This window comes from Manis javanica, chromosome 16, assembly GCF_040802235.1.
Source record: "Manis javanica isolate MJ-LG chromosome 16, MJ_LKY, whole genome shotgun sequence".
NCBI classification, from domain to species: domain Eukaryota; kingdom Metazoa; phylum Chordata; class Mammalia; order Pholidota; family Manidae; genus Manis; species Manis javanica.
In genome coordinates, this window is record NC_133171.1 from 6,743,281 (window position 1) to 6,757,257 (window position 13,977).

A 13,977-nucleotide genomic window follows, 5' to 3' on the forward strand; every position below is an offset into this window, starting at 1 on the left:
AGGTGGCGGCAGAGGGATGACAGGTCACGTCTGGGCTGCAGACAGACCGTGCTGGCGGTGATGCAAGAGTGGATGAGCCACAGAAACCGACACAGAAGTCAAGGCTAAGATCACAAAGACCTCCTCCAGAGAACATGGGGAGAGAGTAGAGAAAAAGATGGGAAGATGGGCATGAGGTTTTAAAAGCAGAAACAGGAAGTCTGCCATGATGGGATGTGGGATGAGGGCAGAGATGGAGGCTGAACCCGAGTAACTAGCACCCTAGTTCTCAAACTTTAGTCACCTTTCATCTCCAAGGGAGCCTGTTAAAATGAATATTCCCACCCCAAATCTCCTGAGTCAGGACGGGTCTGAGAAGCTCTGTGTTAATAAATGTGCTAGGTCTGTGCTGATCCACAAACTCTTTGCTACAGGCTTGCAGTAAGAACAGAAATGGAGACTATTTAGATAGTTTAATAGCAATTTGATGGGTAATTTTATACAAATGGAATCTGATAATTAAAAATTGAGGCTGGATTTTATATGTATTTTGGGTTTTTCCATTTCACTTTTCTAGTAATTCATTGTCAATGAACTTTACAAAAGTATGGGTCCACAGAAATATTTTTTAAGATTCTATTTTTTAACTGGCTCCTGCGCAAAGACAGTTTGAGATGCACTGCACTACATGATCCTGGTGCCAGGTCCTACATGACCACACTTTGAATAAAGGGGCCAGTAAATGAGAAGGGAAACACAGAGGAGGTGCTCAAAGCTGAGAGGCCTCACTGAGACCTTCAGAATACCCCAGCTGCCGGGCTCCCCATCGCCAGGGCCCACTCCGCCACCAGGCCACTGCGCCCCCACGGTAGGTCCCCTGAAAGCCGGGCACTGTAGCTGTATATGATTTCCTACGTCCTGCAGTGGGTGTGCTCCCGCTGCCTCCCCCACCAAAGCCCCTGGGCTGTCTCTAGCCTGTGTGTGGACCGGCAGGAGTCTGTGGGATAGGAAAAGAACCAAGGGGAGCAGGCAGCAGTACACAAGCTAAGGAGAGCATGTTTTTTAGAAGGACTGTACAGCAGGGAAAAAGTCTGTCAACATGTTAAAGGCTTGCCGAGAGGAAGATGAAGACAGGACAGCCGGGCATTAGCTGCCTCCAATAGGAGAATTTCAATGGCGTGATGGGGACAGAAGTCAAGGAGAGGGGAGAAAGGGGGTGGGAAGGAAAGAGCAGCTCCTCTGAGTGGTGGGGAGACAGGGTACGGTCAAATCACTTCTCAGGACTGTCCCTTATGGGATTGGGTGCTCTGGAACATTATATTATATTCATGTTACTCTAAATAATAATTTTCTCCAAAGATTTCCTATCTTACTATCTAATAATGTTTAATGTAAATTTGCCGTTTAAAAAGTATAAGTTTTTACCTTGCTGAGTTAATAGGATAATAAGTGACAGTCACTGTTTAAAGCAAAAGGCCATAAAGATATACAACACTTACGTTTTGTTGCAAAAAAAAATGCAGTTTCTATTTAGGCTTACAGAACATTTGGAGAAGGATAAGCGTAGTGGGTAAAGTTGGGGGTAAACTGGAGTCTACTTTCATAAGTTTCTTGGACTTGTGCCCTACCTAAATGGCCAGAATTTAAAACAGAAATACAGGAAAGCATCTTTGTGATGTTTTCCAGAAGGAGCAAATCTTTTAAACTGGAGTATTCAGAAACAAGCAACCAATAGGATCACAAACAACCCCAAAATGCCCCAGATTAGAAAAATCTCAAAATTAGAAAAGAGAGCTACCTACTTTTACTATTGCTTCCTGGAATAAATATGAGAGGTGAGATACAGGATAAAGGCCATGAACAATGGCCATCGATGAAAGATGAGACTTATCATTGCATTTCCTGTGTATTAGGATGGGTTATTTCATCCCCTAGCAGAGGCAATTGTTTAAAGAATAGTTTAGGATATGAGATATGTTCACTATCTTGATTGTGGTGATGGTTTCATAGGGACATATATATGTCAAAGCTTATCAAATAGTACACTTTAAACAAGCAGCTTACTGCATGTTAATTATACTTCAAGAAAGCTGTTTTATAAAATAAAGGATCACTCAGAGAAACACAACAGGAAATGCTCCTAGAACTGAGTTCTGAGCATCACCTAGCCTGGGGTCTCTCTACTATGTTCCTGGGGATTAAGAGGTATAGCAATCAGGGTCCAACAAGGGAAAGAGAAATCCCTCCAAGTGTTTACAACAGAGGGTATTTAATGCAGGGCACTGGTGGCACAGCAGGAGAGATAAGCAGCCAAGCAGGTCTTGGTGAGATAACCCATGGATGAGCAACTGCAGGAAGTTAGTTCTACCTTCAGGTAGGAAGGAGAGAGCCCAGGGCCACCAGTGGAAAGTAGAACAAGGCAGTCTACCCAGAGGGGACTGGAGCCCCAAAAGAACAGGAGCAGCTGGAAATGCAACTGGCTGGGGTCCTACCCCCACTCTACAGAGACTAGGGGAAGGGTCAGGAGTGGATCTGGGGGCAGAGAGGCCCAGGTCTGACACAAGATGTTAGATTAAAAGGAGGTTACAAAGCAAACGTAAATGCAAAGAAAACGCTGTTAAAACAATTTAGCAAACTTCTTCACTGCTGGGCTTATCAGGGCTTTAAGATACTAATAAACTTGTAAATCTCACATTTCAGAATAGGATTTAAAGTGCTTCCATGATCTTCTTTTGCAACATTTTGGAAAAGTAGTGCTCCATGAACTCATGGAGCTAGCCCCAAACTCACATTTTAGACAAAGACATTTTACAAGGAGAGAAATTTGATTAAGTGGCTTGAACAAGATATTAGAAGAAGGGATAATATTAAGAGTAGAGGCTAAATTCAAACTTACTGAATCTTAATCAAATGCTCTTTCCTCAACTCTGCATCAAATAGGCCTGAAGCACTGTCTGGTACCATTACGGAAACAATCTAACTATTCTCCTGGGCAATGAGTCATTCTGGTGGTCTACCACTCTATGGAGATACATATATTTGGACAATGACAACCAGAGGCTCCAACAGTATCAGAAAGGAACAGACACAAACACGGTAATAAGCACAATGGAGTTGCCAAATTTATTGGAACAAAATGAAGGGAAAAGCAAAAGACAAAGAGGGAAACTAATGCCCACTGGGCACTGCCTCCATTCCTGCAGCCATGGCTGATTTGACATCTTATAATGACTATAACAACAGGGTCAAAAACCCTCTATTAAGCACACGAAATACCCAAGGTTCCAGATTTGGGGAGGATTTCCCAAAGCTAATGTTAGGGGACTCTGCCTTAAACAGATCCCATAAAAAATGCAAAGGCCTGTTCCACGGCCCTCTGGGAGAAATGCAACTCTCTAAATTCTTCAGCTGATGGTACCCTGTCATCCTCACTGTTACCACCCATAAGTCTTAGCTCCATCCTTCAGCATCATCTCACTCTTGGCTCAATGAAACCTCTTGCCCACTAGACAGAAAGGCAGTTAAACCACTGCACGTCCTAGGTCAGATGTTATGGACCAAAGCTGGGTTTCTCAAGCCTGGCCCCAAGCTCTTCCCTCATTTTGAGAAGTTTCTTCTGGGGAGTGGGGAGGATTTAGCTAAAAATCAGTGAGAAAATACCCTGTTAAAATGAAGAGTCGATATATGGAAAATTGGAGAAATTTCATGAAATGTCTCACCTGGACAATATTTATAAAGAAATGCTCACAAGTTCCCAAAATATCTCGGATGAATTTCTAGTTATTTGTTCAATAGCACTCCTTAGAATTACCACATTCCTTCTTTATATTAGTATTGCCTTCCCTCATTTCTGCTCCATTACTCTGTGTAGCCCTTTCTCATAGAAAACAGCTCAAAGCCAATGAGCCTAATCTATATGTCACTTACAAAGACCTCTGGATTTATGCAGTTTTTATTAATTTAGTTTTAATCTGTTCTAAATGCTCTCTCCTGAAGAAACCTTTTAAAGTCCCCTGATCCTGTCTCTGGGGCCAGTAAAAGATTTTGAGAGTTTCTCAATCCAAAAGTCACACTAAGTATTAATATAAGTTTTCAGAAAGGAAGAAAAAATACTTAATCCCTCCCTTAACCACCCCCCAAATTTCAATAATTCACAAGCACAGAATTCTTATAATTCTTGTTCATTCTTCTGGCTTCTTTCTTTTACTCCCCCAAAGCCTGCAGTGCACGGATCAAACAGGGCACAAGCCAGGGAGAAATTTAATCGCTCATATCTCTGCCAGAGGGATTGTCTAGGTGCTATGGTGACAGACACCTCGGTGAAACTATGTGGAAGGCAAAAGATTTTTAAACTCCTAGACTTAAAAAATAGGGGGAGGGGAATTTCTAATAGATTTGGTGTCAACATACAGGAGTGCAAAATAAGGCTCATATAGTCAATCAAAATTACTTACTTAAACACCAATGTGGTAAAAATCCAGAAACAAAACATTATTGCACAAAGGCATTTTATTTTCCCTCCCTACAAACTCTACATGCTTTGAATTTTAACGTTTGCACTGATGCGTTTTTCTGGTTAGATGTACAGCTTCCCCACAGAGGACTTTTAGGGCAGTGAAACTACACTGTGTGATGCTATCATGGTGGATCCATGTCATTATTCATACGTCTGAACCCCCAGAACGCATGACATCAGGGTGTACCCTAATGTGAACTATGGAGTCCAGGTGATAATGTGTCAATGTAGGTTCATCAAGTGTAACAAATGTCCCACTCAGGGGTGGGATGCCAATAGTTGGGGAGGCTGAGCGTGCAGGGAGCTCGGTAACTTCCTCTCAATTTCCCATGCATATAAAACTACTCTAAAAAATGAAGCATATTTTTTCAATGCCCAGCTTCTCTGTTAACTTATTCTGACATGGGAAAGTTCAAATAAAATTTGGAAAAAAAAAAAGTAAAACCTTCAGTCCTTAATTTTGTAGTGCACACAACTCTGTCCGTGGAATATTTAAATGTAATTCATAGGTTTAGAATAGGGGAGCAAAAATAACTGGTCTCAGAGATTAAGCAAAGCCAATTATAAAAATCTCCCAGCCGAATCAGCACATAAAATAGCTCACACCAATGATATGGTTAGTTCATGCTCTGCTGATACACAAATCAGAATTTTTTGCCAGCCAGTGCTTATGTACAGGAAACCAACAAGACTGTAAACACAGGAACAACAGTCAACAGTTGCAGATGTTTAAGGCTGGAAGTCACATTCTGGAAAAGGTGAAAAGGGTAAGTGGCAGGAGAGTCATTAGAAGGACTGAGGCGGATATCGAAGTTCATCGTGGAGAGGGCTCACCGGACTTGCCGCCAGGGCACTGTTTTCTGCCTGCTGTGAAGCCACTCCACTCCTCCCTCCAGAGCTCTGTGGTGATGAGAAAACAATCTGAACATAAACTCAGCACTGTGGAGCAAGGGCATTTCAGGCCCAGGACAATCCCAACCTATCTGGCAGAATCAGTAATCAAGGGCGGATGCCCAGGAGTCTCAAAGTCAGGAAGGCTCTCCCACTTGGAACCAGAACCTCATTCTGCAAAAATGTCTGAATGTCTGAAGGGGAGTCTTTGCCCAGTCCTCTGGGGGCTGGCCTGGAGATAACAAGGCCGCTGGGACCCATCAAGGAATCACCTGATGTAATTTAGGTGTCACCTCTGTTCTGGACCCCATCTCTTGAATAACAGACTCGGGAAGGTCAGGAAGAGAATCGGTGCCTGCAGACACCAGGGGAACAATGCCACTCAGAGCAACGTGGTTTTCAACTCACTTTCAGAGCAGAAAACAATTCTTTAAGGTCAATAGTCCTTCGGCAGACCAAACAAGGAGATGTTTATAGATGTGCTTAGCCTTTTCTTTTCTAAAAGCACAGTTCTGAGAGAGAATGCTATCCACTAAGAGAAAGCCCACAAAATTCCAGATTGGGCTTCCCTACCTCTTGCCCAGGGCTGTCGTCTTGCATGCTTTTGTAATTTCTCCTTCATGATCCACTCATGCCTGACCAATGGCCCTATGGCCCTGTTCCACAGATACTTTGTGGTTCTGCTGGTTGTCCCTCAGCCTGAAGATGTCACAGCAGTGAAAGGAAATGATCCTGAATAAACCAAATTTTACTGCAAACATAAGAGATTAGATGATATGCAAGAAGCTTTAAAGCTGTGCATTTTATGATCTATGGACAACACCAATTTACCAATAATTCCAAACTTCCTATCAACGATAAAGAAAGCCCAGCTTAAAAATGGGATGTCTGTTGCTGGGCATGTTTCCCCAGAGAAACAATGTTATGGGAGGTAGCTCTGTCCCCAGCCAGCTCCAAAGTCAACTTTTATCCATAAAAGTGCTGAAACACTATATACTTACAGTGGAAAAAAATGGGAAAGAATATTTTCAATACACTAGTAACTGAATAATAAAAAAAGTCTGACCAGCTTCAGCTAATTACAGCATCTTGTTTATTCCTAACATTTGTGGTAGAAGATGAGCAGGTACAACTGAGATTCTGAGGATTTCTGGCATTCTCAAAAACTTTTGAGATTGACAGCCCTGGTTTTGAGTGACTAATTTTCATTAAAACAGAAGTGGCTTTCCTTCCTCTTGATATAATTGTCACCACTTTCATATATTCCAGATAAGCATGGAGCTATTTTCTGGCTCACAAGTTTCCAGAGGGCAAGGCTTGGAAGAGGTGGGTGTGCTGGCGTCAAAGAAGGAAGGGTATTTTTATAAGAGGAGAGACTGCTTGAATGAAGGAAGTCAACTTCTGTGATGAAGACAGAAACGATGACAAAATTCACCAACTCTTCGTGGGGAACACAAAAGAAGATACCAGCTGTGCCCCATACCAGCCCTGGGTGACACCGTGCGGCCAGGGTGGCCATGTTGCCTGGCATGTGGTTGGGTTGCGCAATGGCCCAGGAAGGGTGGGACAGACAGAAAGCTTAACATGCAGCAGCTGTTTACATGCATGGCGACTCCAAGTTGTTCATCTCTTAGGGAGCTTCTATAGTGATTTCTATTCCTTCTACTCAGATACTTATGAAAGCTACAGCCAGGAAAACAATTACCTGATTAAAATACACATTGCCTGCTTTCCTTCCCACAGCCAGAAGCACCAACAGAAGTGATGTGATTAAAACTCAGACAAGAGGAGGGAGGGAAAAACAGAATCAGGTTCAAAATAGAAAAATTAAGGGAAAACTATGATGGCTTCATCTTAAGAAAAAAATAAGCATTCCAAGGAATAATTCACTTTTAAATACAGGATGGGAAGCAGAGAGGGGAGCAATGACTTGTGGAAAAGTTACAGAAAGCTGGCTAATTATCCAAGAAATGTTACCCTCATCATTTTCCTTTTCTAAATGTGCTTCTTAAATAGATGAGGGGAGGCAGATGACAGCTGTTGTGAGAGTTTGCTATGCTACCTTGGATATTGGAAATGTGACGCTCACTCACCCACCCACCCCCACTTTGGATATCAGATATGCAGCACTCACCCACCCCCCACCCCCATATTCAAGTAAAATATTAATTTGAAACCCAATGTTTAAAGTAGCTAAACTCCAAAGACACGGTGACACAACACAACACATGCTGAATAAAGTGCTGAGCATTGTTTTTTTTCTTTCACTTGCACAGATTCCTGTATCACTAGAAATCCTTCCTCTATGCTCTGAAGTAGAGGAACTAAGCATGATTCAGCACATTTAAAAAGGATTTATACCCATTCTTAGAAGAATAACCAGAGGAAACACCATCTGAGGGCTAAACAATGATATCTGCTTGCCCTTTGATCTGAGTTTAAGAACACTTTGTACAACGTTTTTTGTTGAAATGCCACTGAATTTCACATTTACTATTTGAATTCTGCTTAGGAGAACATCTACTGCTCCTTTGAACCACACTCTTATAGTTCTTTAGTTCTTGAATTCTTGAATTCTCCAAACTGAATTCACTATGAGTAGCTTACAAGGCATGGATTTACTTTCTGCTAAGAAAAATATTCAGAAGTACAGGCAGCTTAACGAAAAATAGTACCACTGATTCTATGTTCATGAGAAAAAAGACAGTACATGTATCTCACTACAAATACAAATAGGGAGTATTCCATTTTTCTCCTAATTTGTTTCCCAAGAGCAATTTTGTTCAGAATATTACCAGTATTTTTAATAACAATAAATTTCTTGTTACTTCTGCCAATACATTCCCTTTTCTAAGCATAGAGTTTTTTATTTCATTTTATCCTAGCACCTGGAGATCAACACCTCATTAGTTCAAAATAAATGAAGTCTGAAATGCAAAGATTTAAAGAAACCTTTGCACTACTCTCAAATGTAATGCACACTACAAATTTGTATACATATGAGTAACTAATAAAGAGGCATATTAATAAAGCATTGTGATGCACAGATACCATGAACCTAAATGTCCTAAATGTCTTCACTTACTTCAAATGTTTCACTTAACAAAAATCAGGTATACCATTTTCTAAATGATCAGATGTTCCAGGTTAGGAAATATGAATTTTAAATGAGGCATATGTCTGTATTTTTACTAATTCAACCTTTGTTAGGGATTTAGGTTTCAACAAAGGTGGATGAGCCCGGTTGCCTTTTGAGGCTGACATCCCAGAGGGGTGACAAACAAATGAGTAAGCAAGTTTTAAAAGAAAAAAATATGCTTGTGACAAATGCAACCAAGGAAATAAACAGGGGGGTGCTGTGATGGTAAAGAAGTGGGTGGGGGTAAGGGCAGCACCAACTGCTGTAGAGTGGTTAGCGAAGGCTCCTTTAGGAAGATGAATTTCAAACTAAGACTTGAAGGATATTTCAGGACACTTTGCCAAGGTCACTTAATTGGCAGGCTTCCTTATTAGGCTGCCAAGACCTTTTTAGCATTAGAAAACCAGTAGAAAATGGCACCTGTGACCCTGATTGCATGCAGGTTCACGAGCGCACCCAGCTTTCCAGGGCACTCTGCACACCAGTCATTTTCTAGGAAGCTTTACACATCCCCAGCCTAGTCATCCAGAGAGGGGTTAAAACGGTCAACATAAATAACAGTGAGCTGGTCGAATGACCAGCATTGGGGATATGTGAGAGAAATTTATCCTGTTGATTCATACTTCCTGATAGCCACTCTGGCTGACAAGGCTAAGGGTGTTTTAAATGTACTGCATGAGTAAAGTATTCCCCTGTCCCAGGGAAGGATGTTTACAACTATGTAACACTTTCCCTTATACTTTCCTTTCATAACTATCTAACTCACTAGGCATGAGTACTTTAAAATAAGGTGCTGTGGTTGTATCTTTCTGTGGGTTCTTTAACAGATGAGTCATGTAATGCAGCAAAATGCCATTGCCATGGATTAGGAAGTCGGTGGAATTCTCCCAACATCCTTAGAGACTCCACATTGTTAAGTAATTACTTTCTTCAAATGAACTGTCCTTATGCTCAGAGCTATGGGAATCAGATTTTATCATGTTTTAGCCTCTCATTATGAAATCCCCCTTTTCTACGGCTAATGGATTAAGATTAAATAGAATTGCTTGATTGGCAGGTGGCATGGCTTGTGACTCAGATTCTACTTACCTGGAAAAGGTTTTCTCCTCTAACTGCCCATGAGAAGTCCAGGACCTACAGGTAGCCAATAATTTATGTTCAGAGAGCCCAGTGGTATGACAGGAAGGGCTTGAGGCAGAGTTCCTGCTCAGGAATCTTCAGTTCCATATCAGCCTCTCCTGGGCCTGGAATCACTCTACTGTTGAGTCCTTTTTAGAATTTTTTTGGTAGTATCTTTTGGATCTTTAAAAATACTTTATGGAAAATAAAAGTATCCTTAGGGAGATACTATACTAAACCATCACCTTAGCAGGATTACCTGACAACCAGCTTCAAGTAGTATGTACCTGTTACCAGGAAAGGTCAAAAAAGCAAGGAACAAGGAGAATTTGGGGGTCATTAAACACAGTAAATGTCACCATATTTATAAACTTGCCACAAGCCAACTCTCAATTTCAAATACCATGTAAGGCAGTGGTTTCCAAACACCTGGGATATTTAAAAACACTGATACCTGGGTCCCATCCCACAAGTTCTGATTTAATTGACATGGGGTACCACTTTAAAAATCTTGATTTTTAAAAGCCCCCGGGTGACTCTAGTGCGTGGCAATGCTTGGGAGCCACTAGCATAAGGAATTGCTCCTAATCTCCCCCTGGAATGATTTATTGACTTCCTTCAGCCATCAGGATCTCCTGTGCCAGTGCTTTGTGACCGTGGAAGCACATTAGAAAAACCCAAACCACTTCAAAAAAATGATGCCAGAACCCACCCTCAGAGGTTCTGACTTAATTACTCTGGGGAACAGCCCCAGCATCCTTTAATTCTTGAGTGTCCACAGGTGATGTTAATGGGCAGCCAAAGTTGAGAACCATGATCCAAACCCAGGAACTATCTTCCGGAGTCTGTAACACGATTCTCCGTGAAGAAGCCAGAAGTGCCATGCTTCCTCCACTTTGCCCAGATTGGGACTACCCCTGAGAGGCAATAAAACACTCCCCCAAGGCTGTCAGGAGAGTTGGGGGAGGTGGCAGTGAGGGAGAGGTCAAGAGTTGGAATTTACTAAGCCAGAAGAAGCAGAGAAGTTAGAATAAGGAGCAGCTCTGGTCCTCTGTATCCCCTGCCCCAGACTATTGACTGGCATGAGAATTTCCTTAGAATGCTTATTGGAGTTGGCTCACCCTTGGATTTGGTTCCAATAAACTATGAAAATTCTTGTCCAATCAGAACTTCTGGCACTGCAAGTAGAAAGACTGGCAGCCTTGGGCCTCACTCCCTGTGAGATTCCGTTTCATGAATTTCCCAGGAGGATTTCTGCACCACTTGGATGCTAATCGTCCTGCTCCACATCCTCCCGGACCTCCCTCCTTGGCCCGCATTCCTCCTCTCTTCCCCCACAACTCAGCAGAGTTGAGAATCATCTCATAGATTCATACACTTGCAAAGAACTCGCCGAAATATTTGACATGGGAATCACTCCAGTAAATAATGTCCTGAAATGACAAACGAACGTCTTTGACGGGGCCTGGAGACTTGCGTGCTACTTTGGCAGGTGTCCCATAAACCCCTCTGGGACCTGGGCAGAGCCACGCGTCTCACCCGGGAAAGGAAGTCCGCGGGGACCCACCCCACCGCGCTGCTGCACCCACTCGGGGCGTGGCTACTGCTGAGGATGCGTCCCCCTTCTCCCTTTGTCTACGCTAAACTGAGTCTTATGGATGAAGAGTAGCACAAATCGGAGGCATCGATTCCGGAAGAAAAGCCTTCCTTACATCGTTCTCATTTACAGATGAGAAAATTCAGGGGGGCAAAAAGGCTATGTGATTCTGTCCGGGTTTGCCACAGAACATTTGTGGCGGAGCCCAATTTAGCCGCCCTTGAATTTCCATTCTGTTGCCTGGCAACCTGCTCAGACCAGCTAGCGCCCAACCCTGGCCCCTAACCCGCACCCTTTCTCTGCCCGTGCAGTTTGGCAGCACTGATCCAAAGTTCAGCCTCTGCGAGCGCGGGCCAAAGGCATGTAAGCGAGGGTGTGGGGTGGGTTCCCCCAGCCAGGCTGGCGACCTGGCCCCAAAACCCGCGCGATCACCGTCTGGCCCCACTGGGGCGCCTTCCGCCGTCCTTTGGGCACCTTCTTCTGCAGTCCCCCTCCCTCACTTCCGTGGATACCACTTAACAAAACCATGTCAAGTTTCCAAAGTTCTCAGCTGCTATCAGATTCCCTAAAAGTTCCCGTGGGAAAACTGGCACTCAGAGCGTTAAGGGTGCAAAAGAAAAGAGGGGAAAGTGTTGAAGAGCCTGCTCCTTCCCAGCTGGCCATACTCTGGCCGGACTTTTCAAGTTAGCGAGATCGGAGGCCGGCACTAGTGGGAAAAACTGGGTCCCTACCCTGGCCTCCCAAAAAGACGCGCTGCTGCGCGCAGCACGCCTGAGCCCCGCGGCCCGGCCCGCCGGTCACCTCCCGCCGCAGCAGCGCGCAGCACCGCCCAGGCGCAGGGAGCGCACGCAGCCAACCACTGCGCAGGTGGTGGGAGCGCAGCCGGCCGGTCCCCGGTCCCCGCCGCGCCAGGGTGTCCGCCACCCCTCAACCCCCTCCCCGGCCCGGGAGACTGAACGGGGACAGGGGGAATACTGTCGTCGTTAACGCTACCCCAAATCCTTACCCAGGTTCACAAAGCTCATAACCATGTCTGCATCGCTGAGGAAGGCGCTGTCCTGCGCGCTGGTTAGTGGGGACACGCCGCCGCCTCCAGGTCCCGCGGCCAGGAGGCTTTTGCCGTTGACCGGGTGCGTGGCGCCCGGGGACGGCTGCCGGGGCTGGGACGAGCCGGCCCCTCCGCGAGGTCCGGGCTGCCGCCTCTTCTCGTCCGACGCCCCATCCTCGTCGTCGGCGGCGGACAGGGCGTTGTACAGGTCCAGCATAAAGAGGGGTGCAGACTTTAGTCGCCCAGGAGGAGACTCCCCGCGTGTCTGCTGCTGCGGGAGCGCAGGGGGCTGCGGCTGCTGGAAGCCGTGCAGGGGCCGGGGCCGGTGCGGGAGCCCCAGCACGGAGAGGATCTCTTTCTGCATCTCCCGCTTCTCGTGCGTCTTGAGGCGCCGGTAGAGGAAGCCCGAGGAGGAGGACTGCGGCGGTGGGGGCGGCTGCTCCGCGCGGTCCGGGCTCCCGTCGTCCCCCAACAGCGCCCCCCCGCCGGCGGCAGCGGCGGCGACGGGCAGGGAGGGCCGCAGCGGCGGCGGCCCGCAGCAGCTGCACAGCAGCCCCCACCACCAGCACAACCACTGCGCCCTCCGCCCCAGCCCCGGCATCGCCTCCCGCCCGGGCTGGCTCCGCGGGCCCCGCGAGGCGTGGAGCGGCGGAGCGAGGCCGGAGCGCGGCCGCTGTGGCCCTTGGCGTGAGCAGCCCCCGCCACCTCTCGACGGGCTCGCTTCCCCTTCCTGGCCCTCAGTCCTTATCTCTCATGGTCCTCTGGGGCACCCCCAATTGCCCAGGCTGGAGGGGAGGCGAAAGGAGCGATCACCCCAGGAACCACTTGGAGAGGAGGGCGAGCCCCCACACTCCCGCCCAAGTCTCTAGAGGCTCAAAGTCCAGGCCAGGTGCGTCCGAGTCTGCGCTGCGCTGCAGCCGGCGCCCTAGCCCCTGGGCGGGTCACGGCGCGGTCACTCTGGGGCCTCGCTGCCCGTGCACGTGCGGTGCCCCGCGCCCTCCCGGACGGCTGAGTGGGCCTCGGGGCTGCTGGGGAGCAGGGCTGCTCACCAGCTGGGGGGGATGCCCAGCATCATCCCCGCACACGCCTCTCCTTGGCTCGCACGGCCGCCGCGAAGTTTACCCGGCCGTAGGGCCCCGGCTGTAGCGACAAGGCGTCCCGAGATGCCAATCTTCTCCGCGGGGCTTAACTTCCTTCTCGCTCACAAACTCCGCGCCCCTCCGCCCTGGGGCACTGACGCTTCCCCTCAAAACCTCCCCGCGCCGCTACCCTCCCCGAGAGGAGGCAGCAAAGATCTTGCTTTCCGTTCAGTGCTCGCCCGGCTGCCCGCGAACCCCGCTCGCAGAGGAGAAGGGGAGGGAAGGGGGCCAGTACTCAGAGCACTGGCCACGGCGTCGGCGCCGGAATTCACAGTCTCCCGCCTCTCGGAGCTGCTCTCCCGCAGCGGCCAACGTGGGCTTTCTGTTGCGCGTTTCGCTCAGGTACAGCACTCCAGCCCCCGGGAGTCTCCGCCCACCTGAGTAACGGACAGGCTGGAAACCAATGGACAGGCGCGTCTCGCCTGTATTTAAATAGGCCCGCCCCCTTCTTTCACCCTCCCTCTCCCGGGAGGAGTTGCCTGGCGCGTGTAGGTTTCAAGTACAGAGAATCTTTGGAGGCACCGGGAGCTGTCAGGTAGCAAAGGCAAG

General features: G+C 47.0%; 1 protein-coding gene across 1 annotated transcript in view; it reads right to left on the minus strand.

Moving 5' to 3' along the window:
* BMP6 (bone morphogenetic protein 6) overlaps positions 1-13,777 on the minus strand; it is a 159,427-nt gene extending 145,650 nt beyond the window's left edge. The window contains exon 1 of the mRNA XM_036998339.2: positions 12,248-13,777. Coding sequence (XP_036854234.1) covers positions 12,248-12,890 — 643 coding nt within the window. The 5' untranslated portion in view covers positions 12,891-13,777. The remainder of the gene's footprint in view (positions 1-12,247) is intronic.
* Between the last annotated feature and the right edge of the window lie 200 nt (positions 13,778-13,977).